Source organism: Eubalaena glacialis, chromosome 14, assembly GCF_028564815.1.
Source record: "Eubalaena glacialis isolate mEubGla1 chromosome 14, mEubGla1.1.hap2.+ XY, whole genome shotgun sequence".
Taxonomy (NCBI): Eukaryota; Metazoa; Chordata; class Mammalia; order Artiodactyla; family Balaenidae; genus Eubalaena; species Eubalaena glacialis.
The window spans coordinates 54161226-54172500 of NC_083729.1; the positions used below are offsets into that span (position 1 = coordinate 54161226).

The 11275-nt window shown below is 33.6% G+C and overlaps 1 protein-coding gene across 1 annotated transcript in view; it reads left to right on the forward strand.

The window, feature by feature from the left end:
* Positions 1-11275, forward strand: part of EHBP1 (EH domain binding protein 1) — a 331743-nt gene that overhangs the window by 280969 nt on the left and 39499 nt on the right. The window contains exons 16-19 of the mRNA XM_061210795.1: positions 1438-1562; positions 3969-4107; positions 4261-4367; positions 7056-7179. Of these exons, the coding sequence (XP_061066778.1) occupies positions 1438-1562; positions 3969-4107; positions 4261-4367; positions 7056-7179 (495 nt within the window). The remainder of the gene's footprint in view (positions 1-1437; positions 1563-3968; positions 4108-4260; positions 4368-7055; positions 7180-11275) is intronic.

Below are 11275 nucleotides of genomic sequence, written 5' to 3' on the forward strand. Positions count from 1 at the left end.
TGGCGAGTGCATAGGACAGACTTTCCAATTCAGACTATGGTTTATTTCATGGCAGTAAGAAATAGGAATGCAAACTGGAATCTGGAAGCATGTAGCATACATTATGATTTTTTATCCTGGCTTTATTTTCCCCAAAATTCTTTTTTTAATTTGTATATTAAAGTCATAATTTTTTAATAATAAGTTGTTTAATCTTTATCTTGATTTGACCATAGTTCATCAGATATTGTTTAAAAGAGAAGCCTGGCAATATAAACTGACCAATTTGCATGAAAGTAATGATAATACAATTTATTAAGCGTCTTACAATTAGAAAACTTATTAATCTTTATGAAAAATATCATTCATCAAATGGTTGGCATGTCTTTTATAATCATTTTATTAAAGAGTTGCTTTGAGTGAATTTGTTTAAGTAGAATTATTTGTTTCCATTTGCTTCTGAACTATTTTATCAAATAAAGATTAATTTACTTGCTAAAAATAATTTGAAATTGTTTTTTTAAAGTTATAGCTATTTTTTATTTATTTTAAATTTCTATCCATATTTCATACATTCCAAAATGTGATAATCTTTATTGTACTTCTGCCCTCTGATTAGAAGGTATTTGTAAACATATACCCTGTTTCAATGCTGAGTATATATGTATACCCATAAACATTGGAACATTGGATTCTAACAGTGTGTACATGACTGTCTAAGATCATGTTAAGAACTTAATATGGCATTATATGTCTAAACTTAATATACTAGAAGAATTGAAACAATAAAATAATATAATTTATAATCAAATGTGTTACCTCTTTTAAATACCTACTTTGTAATACCTTGTTTCATTATGTACAACCTATACAGTTGCTAATATAAATATGTACATCAAATATGGGCTTAGGTTTTCAGGTAAGCATAACTGCTATTAACTATAGAATAACTAAATAGTCTTTAGGCATGTTGACTATATTCTTTAAGGGGACTGATTTTGGGGAAAAGTACATATATATGAATGTATATCATACACATACACACACACCCCCCAGAATATATGCTAAGAGACTAGATTTTATTTATTCCTACCACAAAAAAGAAATGATAATTTTGTGACATGATAGAAGTGTTAACTAATGCTATGGTGGTAATTATATTGCAATATATAAATGTATAAAATCAACACATTGTACATCTTCAACTTACACAATGTTACATATCAATTGTCTCAATTTTTAAAAAAGGAATATAGTCAATATCCCTAAAGACTACTTAGTTATACTATAGTTATATGGTATGTAGTGTAGTTTATGTATACATACATACATATATATATAAAGAGTTCTTCTCTTTTTTTTCAATATAGTAATATTTTTATGAAGTCCTTTAAATTGATAGCCTACACATCTAAATGCATCTCATACAGTTATTCATAGTATTTGCATATTTAACAGAACAAAACACTAAGTTGGTGGACTTGAAGCTGAAGAAACTCCTAGACACTCAGCCACAGGTGGCAAATTCACCTTCCAGCGCTGCTCACAAAGCTATAACTGAAAGTTCAGAGCAAGACATTAAGGTAAATCTTACTTGTTTAAAATATTTGACTTAGTATCTGTGTATTCTAATTTCCACTGACACTTCATAATCCTAAAGTCAGTTTCTTACCAAATTCTTCACATTAAGATTAAGATATACAAATTTTTATTAAATAGCCAATAAATTAAATACCAGTATGGTAATCAGTATTCAGGTACTGTTTTTCAGAGAAACTACGACTTTAAGTTGATATGTCAGTAAAAGTACAAACTATTCTTGACTTCTGTATGCATTTGTATTTTGCTAACGAGAATATTGCTAAGAGAATTCTAGCATATTCTATCATCTTCAGCCTTTGACCTGTTAAGATGAATTAATTCCTGAAGATGGTATGTGAATATAAATTTTTAAGATACTTGCATGTGCTTTGTGCCAATATAAATCTTACCTTGTGTAAGATTTTAGCCAAAATGCAACATTATAAGATGATGATAATGATGATGATTTGTAGTATTTATATTATCCCCACTCAAGCCATCCCCCCATTTCCTTGCACTGTATCGTTAATATTTCTCTAGCTTTAGGGCATTTCTAGTCTTGTATAACTTTTTCACCCACCTGCGGACTATGGGGACTGCCCTGCTGACTGAAAGGATTTCCTTCCCCTGACATAGAGATGCTTTGAAGTCCCAAAACAATGACTTTCATTGCTTTTCCCTTATACTGTCGGTTTCTATAAATCGGTGATGAAAGTGTGTGGCAGCACCAGAGGACTTTTGGTCACTATCTTTGAACAAAAGGAAGCCTGGATCAGGTCTGATTTTTTGCGTTCAATTTAGCTTTCTGCACTGGATTTAATGCAGAATGAAGCTGGACTAAGAATAATACAATGGATTGAAAAGGCTAACTGAATTAGTGGGTTTAGAGGAATACATTTGTAAAGTGGCAGAAGTCCCTAGTCATAAAAAGGTTTCTTAAGATGGGATTTGCTGGCTAATCGCACTGATATTTTAGCATGTTGCCAGGCCTCAAAAAATTTAGCCGCGTTTGTTTATTTTGGTAAAGACTTGAGTTTTAGACTATTGGGCAGTTATTATGATAACAGTAGAATACACACTTTTCTTAAACAAACAAACAAACAAACAAATAAAAGCCATAATTGTTTCTATCCTAGCTACATAGCTAGCATACTATAAGCATGATACTAATAATAAATATATAACTTAAAAAAATAAAACAGGTATTTTCATTCTTCAGGTTTAATTATCTAAATAGATGCAGTTGTTTTTGCTTTCCAAAAAGCTCTTAAATGTAGTTATTTTCAACTTATTCCAACAAAATGTGTGCTTTAAACAGCTTGTCTTTGTATGGATCTTTTTAGTTAAGATTTTTTAAATGGTGCTTATAAAGAACATATAGAGTCCATCTGTTCTCTTGAAGCTTTCAGCATTGATTTGGGGTTTTATTTTTTTAATAAAATGCAGTTTACACGTTTATAAATGAGGCATTCTGTGTTTGTGGAAAAGGATAAACTGTTACCTTCCCTTGAGGATTCTGTATCCCAGGCCTCCTTGAGGCTAGAGAATAGGCCATTGGAGGACTCCCTCATTACTGATTGTCTCAATGCAGAGGAAGGGCAAAGTCTTGGTAGCTTTTGATAACCAGTTTCAGCATTCAGCAGGCTTAGCTATTAGTCATGCATCTTAGCCTTTCCCTATTTACTTTCAAAACACTTAATAAAAATAATAAAAGATTAGGTATAAAATGAAATATTTGTTTGGTACACAGCACCACGGTATCTGCGGCTTCCACACACTGCAGTGGTTCAGTCTTCTGGGATATTTCTTGTTGATAGAACCATTTGAATTTGTTACCAGTATTAACATAGGAAGCTCTGGAAAAGATAATTGTAGTTTCCTTAGCTGTAAAGGGCTTACTTACAAATCTGGCTTTGGAAAGTTATAGCTGATGAAATGCAGTTCAGTGGGGTAGTGTTATAATCCTACCTTTTAGCCTTCATCCAGCATTAGTGGTTTATCTCAATGGGCATAAAATTAGAAACTAGTTCTTCTTGTCATACAAGTCTGTGGGACTGTACAAACAGATGGGGCAGAATAGTGGGGCTGGGGTGGTGGGGCAGTGGTAGACAGAGGCAGTGTGGCTTTTAAATGATACATATCATCAGAAGAAGACATGGGGGTTCACAGTATCTAATGAATCACGGTTATCAAGAATGATCCTCCATTTAAACCACGTCTCCCAAAGGTTTCAGTTACAGGCAACAGACCTTGCCGTTGAGCTATTTAGAACATCTCTTTATAGTCCTTTTTTCTTTCAAAACGTTTCTAAGTTGGCATTATCTTAAATCAGTAAAACTTGTTTTACTAATGTGTAATTTCACGTTTATAAGATCAGGACTCTCTTACCACATTTGTTTCACTTTTAGAATGGCACAGAAGATCTCCGGACTGAGCGATTACAAAAAGCAACAGAACGATTTAGAAATCCTGTTGTGTTTAGCAAGGATTCTACAGTAAGAAAAACTCAACTTCAGTCTTTCAGTCAATATGTTGAGAATAGACCAGGTAGGAACACTTTTTTAAATGTTTTCCCATCTTATGATTTAACAATATTTATATATATATATATATATGGAAGCTGATAATGTAAATCCACATTTCAATACACAAATATCAAGCTTTATAATAATTTTACATGTCTTTCCCTTTTTTTTTAAGAGATGAAAAGGCAGAGATCAATACAGGAAGATACAAAGAAAGGAAATGAGGAGAAGGCAGCAATAACTGAAACTCAGAGGAAGCCATCAGAAGATGAAGTGCTTAATGTATATTAATTTTTTGTGTGGTTTCATGATTGCTGATAATTCCAAACTGTATGTGGAAATAGTGCCTTTATTTGTTAAAATGAGATGTTAGGTTTTTTAAGATGTCAATCTCCAGTGCATTCAAAGCAGAGTGAGAGGGGTGCACTGTTGAATTAGTCTGCAGTGTGGTGATAATTGTCAGATAAAAAAAAATGAATTTTTCAGAGTTCCACAGCCCCAGCTTCCTTGAGACATTTCCATCAGGGCACTTCCCATAAAGAGATTCCAGTATTGATCTACTGGGAGGATTTTAATTATTACAATAGCAGATACCGCAGAGCTGCAGTTAGAGGGAAAAGTCACATGAGACCTGCTAGAATTTCTCAGCCAACCCATTTTGTTGGCTTGGGTTAATGGGTGTTCAACCTTTCCATTATCCAGATCAGCCGTGAATTACTAGCTGAATGATGTTTGCATTAATATAATATATATGGTAATTTCTTCACTTAATTAACGGGGAGGTTCAGCTCAGTAGGGGTATGGGCTGATCATGTGTAAAATTGATTTGTGAGGGAAATATTTGATAGACCGCAGGGAGAAAGCTGCTTTTGATAGACAGCTGTGGGACAGAAGCAGGAAGAACAAGTTTTAACTTGAATTTTTGTCTGGAAGCACTGCTGTCTTTAATGGTGCTACTTTTTTTTATTATTATTATTATCTCCAGTTTGTGTAAATATTTTCTTTGTTTTTACTGTTAAAATTGTCTATTATGGATTTTAAAATCCTTGCAAATGTAGTCAGAGTTACAAACTACATTTTAGAGCTGTAAAAACTTCTCATTTTTAAGTTCTCGTTTTAAAGTTGTTTTACTAAAACCTGGCACGTCTTAATACATAGAAGAGCTAACTGGTATATCCTGATGAAATATTTGGCATAATTTATAAGATACAGAATATTTGAGTGTACTATATACTCACACTAAAGAAATCTGACTATAAACTTTGTTACTATTTTTAACTGAACCAATCAGTACAAGCAATGAAGTTTATGTGTTGCTTATCACTTCTGTTTTCTTATATCTTTGTTGCTTTTACTATGTTTGTTTTGTCCCTCTGGATGGAAATGAGAATAGTCCTTTTTGAAAATGCTCTGCTGTCTGACAGATAGATACAAAAAGCATTCACCAGATTCCAGATTTTAAAGCTACCATTAGCATTTATTCTGTTGTTATAGTTTTTCTGTTTTATTTCATAGTGAGATGGGAGAATATCCTCTTTGTATGAATCTTTTAAAAATACAGTAACTTATTTGATCAGTCTATCCTGAGACATTATCAATTTCATGATTTCTTAAAATATTTCAGCTTTAAGTTTGTCAACTACCATAGTCAGTTTAACAGTAAGCTGGTTTAAATTGAGTTCATGTGTGAGTACAGTTTACTGGTTCCAAAGATAAATAAGTTATACGTATGGTTAGACAGGTTTGTTGATTATGAGAATTCCAAAATATCCTCGTAAATAACATAATTCTTGATTTTGTTTCTTGTTTAAGGAGTAACGAAAGATAATTCCTCATGGCTTCTTAGAGATTAATATGCTTCTAGGTAGGGAAGGGATTTGACACAAGAACGTTGTTCACATTTATTTCTCTGAATAAATATTTTAAGTGCTAATATTAGTAGTGGTAGTGGTGAGAGTAATCACTTAAGCAGTTCTTCAGTATTTCTCAACTACTTAGGAAACTAACCCCTAGAAATGCCACAAGACAAACAAGCATTCCAAAGGAAGCTATAATTTATCAGTTTGGTACTATACCATGAATAACCCTGTCCCCTAACGATTTCAATTTGTAATAGGAAAATAAAAAGTAAGCCTATATTGGTACTTTATAATAGAACTGCTACTTCAAATAAAACTTCTAAGGATAATTTATTTTAACATGCTTGGTTGTAAAAAGTAAAATTTCAGATTGAAATCCAAGTTTGGTTAAATGGAAGATTAACCAAATCAGTGTACTGGTGGCATTAGATCCAGTGTAGCAAGGTTTGAAACCACCTGTCAAGTTAGAATTCGCAGCTACAATAATTAGTAATACATCAACAGAATGACATGTTAAAGTACAGAAGCCAGCTGGAGGGGAAACTGGAGATATTAGAAACTTCTCTTTTATCATTTTTTTAAAATACTTTAAATAGTATAGTTACTATGAAAAGAAGAAATGTATCTTTAATTTTATATTTTTGTAAGAACAAATCTGATTTTTTTCAGGATAGATTCTTTAAGAAGCAATTCCTTAGTTAAATTCCATTTTTATATATTACACTTTTGAATTAAAGATGTCATTGGTGTTTGTTTTGACAGTCACCAAGGGAAAATTATCTTCTATCCTTGTCCATGCTTAAATCACTCTGACTCAACTCTAAGGAGAATTTTTTCTTACTTAGTGTTAACTTTTTAAATCTGGCAAATCTGGATGTTAAATTATAAATATAATACTAAACAGCCAAGATTTTCTCTATTTACAAAAGTTTTGCAATATATATAATTCATATGAAAATTTTTTGAATCACAGGGCGTTGCTTTTAGGTACTAAGAGTGATACTAAGGGCATATTTGGTTCTCTAGGTAAGTGCTTTACTAAGTGTTTGTAGAAAGGAAAAATGCAACTTACAAGTGATTTTTTTTCTTTCCTGTTTGTTCTCGTTAACAGAAAGGGTTCAAAGACACCAGTCAGTATGTTGTAGGAGAATTGGCAGCACTAGAGAATGAGCAAAAGCAAATTGACACCCGTGCCGCGCTGGTGGAGAAGCGCCTTCGCTATCTCATGGACACAGGTACGGTGCCCAATTACACTGTAAACAGTTTTGGCAAATTGAGCGTTCACAAACTCTTATAGAGTTTTGGAAGTGTGAATCTTTGAAGCCTGAATGTTCAGCAGAACTGCCTTGAAAATAAAAAGGCTGCGATTTGCAGCCACCTCTCTGGGCCCTGGTGATAAGAGTGCCTTCATGGGAAGTGATAACTCGCCCTGATACCGTGTGAGCCAGCACTATTGAACAGTGTGCTCATCCATGCAGAGTTGGAATACACATCTGTGCCTCATTGATATGCCACTGCTTAAAAAAAAAGTAAGATCTTCACTGTTCTACTGATTCATTGGGAAAAAAAAAAAGATTTGGCCAGCTAAAGCCATGTACTGCATGAAACAGAGCACTATGCATAGGGGACATCTCCATGGACTAGATCACTGAAATTTGAGAATACTATCTGGTTACTGATGCTCCACAATTTTTTTTCAAGAGAACTGGTTTTTAAAAGTCTGTAATACTTTGTGTCACAGTTGCATTTGAAAGGATTAAGGTATATAGGAAGGTTTGTAAAAATGGTTTAGAGCAGCAAGTTAGCTCCTAACCAGAGGGTAGACTGGCATTTAATGCTGATTGCCAATAGTGATTGAATAGATCTAAGTGTACAGTAAGCTATTGGGAAAAAAAAAAAACTGTATGTGTGTATATTTTAAAGATATATATATTTCCTTAAAATATATGTCTCTACATATATATTTCTTTAAAATGCTGCTCCTACAAAAGGGGTAAAAATGGGAAATAAATTCAAATCATTCATACCAAATTAAAAGTACACTATATTAAGTAAAAAAATGTCAAAATGTAAGTGGAAAATCTATTCCTTTAATCTAATTAATTGCTTTAATTTTATGGCAGTGTTAAAGTAGATTAGTAAAGTAGATTAGTAAATTAGTAGTAGATTAGGATTGGAAAGCTTTCTTGAACTTTTTCTTCTCTATTTGCCAAAGATATATTTATAATTAAAGAACTCCTCCAGAAATAAGCATTTATATGGGACATTTGAAAATTGCCTACATTAGTGAAATCAGAACATACTAGAATGTGAAGAGACCTTTGGCTTTATCTGGCCGGACTGGTTTCAAGCTGTGTTCTGTGGAGACTTTAGGGCTTCTTCAGAGACACCTCGGGGCTGGCAGGACAATAAGGGAGCAAGCAGGTAGACGTCTGGGTTTCTTACCTTACTTCAAACAGAGTAGCTCTGAGTTTATTTATCTGAAATAGCGGGCTTCTTGGATGAGTTCATTTAAAGAAAAGGTTCTACTGGTTAAAATTTAAAACAAAACAAAAAAAGGTTTTTTTTATTTTTTGAAAACTATTACCTAACCTTCTTATTATACAGAGGAGACAGAGGCACAGGAAAAGCTCAGTGCCACATAGATCAGGCTGACCTTCAACTAGCATGCAAGTCACCAGAACCCTATTATACCATACCCTTCCTGCTATGCCAAGTTACCTAGAACATGTTTATCATCGCCCTAACAAGTTACATGTATGCTCATTCATATACATAGACTTTTGTGTGGATTCAACAGATATGCCATAAACCAACATATGGCTTCACATTTGCATTTTTCCTTTGGTCTCTGAAGGTTTTTGAAAATATTATGTTAACTATATTAAAAATGTAAATACTAGGTAGTGTAATTTCTGTAATACATTTTAAAATTATTTCCTTTATATATTTTAAGGAGACTTTTTTTTTTTTTAATTCTTTCAAGTAGACCACCTTTCCTCTTTGTGTTGGATAAATTAGATGTTACTATAAAAGAGCCTTGTGTCACAAGAGAAAAAGCTAGAAATTCTGTTTCCTTTCCTTCTTTCACACTTGGAGCCTGATTTATTGAGGGTTCTAACCAAAATAGACTCAAGTTCTCCTCCCCATACTACATATTACCAGTGAAGCTTTGTAGTGGCCCCAACTAGAGATCATTTATCATCTGAAAGACAGTCACGGACTACAGATTGATTCTAGAATCTCTTCAGGGCTTTATATTCCATACTACACAGGAAAGAATCTAGTCTAGACTGGATCTGCTAGACTTGGTTCCCCAACTTGATAAATGCCAATTAAGCAGAGCAGATAGTATCCATATTCTTTACATGATAAAACTGAGCCTCAGATAGGGAAAATGGCTCATATAAGATGGCCTAATTACTAACAGCTGAGTTAGGGCTTGAACCCAAGTTTTTAGGTTTTCTAGCTCTTGAGACAGTTCTCTTTTCCCACTATATCTTTTTTATAGCAAAAGCATACTTTATCGGCTATTTCAATTTTTATATACTTGTAGGTACTGACTATATACAATTTTTAATTGTATTGATTTGAAATTCACGTATAAAATTAACCATTTTAAAATGTACAATTCAGTAGCATTTACTACATTCACAGTATTGTACAACCACCACCACTATTTCCAGAGTTTTTCATCACCCTAAACAGAAACTCTGTACTCATTAATTCCTCATTTTCTCCTCTCATGGTCCCCTAGGACTCGCTAATCTACTTTCTGTCTCTCTGAAATTGTTTTATTCTAGATATTTCATATAAGTGAAATCAAACAATAGTTATCCTTTTGCATCTGACTTCTTTCACTTATTATAATATTCTCAAGGTTCAACCATATTGTAATGTACCACTACTTTATTCGTTGTTGTGGTTAAGTAATATTTCATTGTATGTATATCCCACATTTTGTGGAGTCATTCATCCATTGATGGACACTTGGGTTGTTTCCACCTTCTGGCTACTATGAACATGGTCTAAAAGCATCTCTTTGAATCCCTGTTTTCAGCTTTGGGGGTTATATACCTAGAATTGGAATTACTGGGTCATATGGTAATTCTCTATTTTGTATTAAGGAATTGTACTCAATTTTAAATGGGCTGTGAAGTTTATTTAGAAGTTGATTTGTGGAATTGAAGAATACATTTTCCAAAAGAAGCACTGTTATAAGCATCCACAGGCCAGACAAACCCACAAAAATCTATTAATTTAAAATGTAACTAAAATAATACTAATAGTTATATTAGACCTGAGTCCTAGGTTCCCAGGGCTTGAGCAGCTCTGGATTTTGAGCACCAATCCCTTTAACACTGAAGCTCTTGCATCTTGAGAGAGAGGATAGTAGGGACCGGATGGTGACCTAGACTTCTGGGCATTTCTCCTGGCATGTTGGGAGAAGACTCTAGCAAGAAAGTAGCAAAGGATTGTAAGAGAGAGCCTCAGTGGGTCCTGCAGCAAGTGGGTCCCTGGGGAGGTACCAGGGATGAGACTGGCAATGACAGGGGAAGGGCTGGAAAGATCCCAACATTCATTTAGGGGAGAGGCATCTGTGTCAGAGTCAGCTCAGCTGTGGAGATTTATATGACTGGTCCCTTCTGAAATTGAGTAATCCTAAATCAGTGATAGTTTGAATATTAAATAACAATACTGTGTGTGAGAGAGAGAGAGTGCACGTGAGTATCTTCTGCCATCCTGTCTTAGGATCTATAACATCCTCATGCAAATACTAAAGAAATTTTTTCCATCAGTTCTGAATGTTTTGTGGGTTTTGTTTTTGTTTTTCTTTTGTAATTGTTGCAGAGGAGGAATTTTTATATTTCTAGCACCTAAAGTTTGTAACAATTACTTCTTTGGGGACACTAAAGCTTATTAGTTAGAAACATGTACGTGTTCCAGGCTGACGTTTTGTATGTAAGTATAGGGCTAATGAATCTGTACCAGCAATGTTGCTACCCTTGCAAAAATGGAGTTTATAATGGAAATGTTGATGGGCCCTTTTACTAAAGTGCTGCAAATAGTGTTACTATAATGAATGGTGTTTCTTTTCCATTCCTAATCTGTTTTCATTTGATGGTTATCAAACTTTCTTACTGGAGAACTGTAGTGTTTTAAACTAATGATTTGTGGGTTTTTTTAAGTGACTATTTTATTTATATTTTGAGTGTAAACATTAAACATTCTGAGGGGAAAACTGCAATAAAATTGCATTTTCTGGCTTTATAACCTTTAAACACTGAATAAAATGATCATGATAACCTTCTTAAGTTCCTGGACCACAAA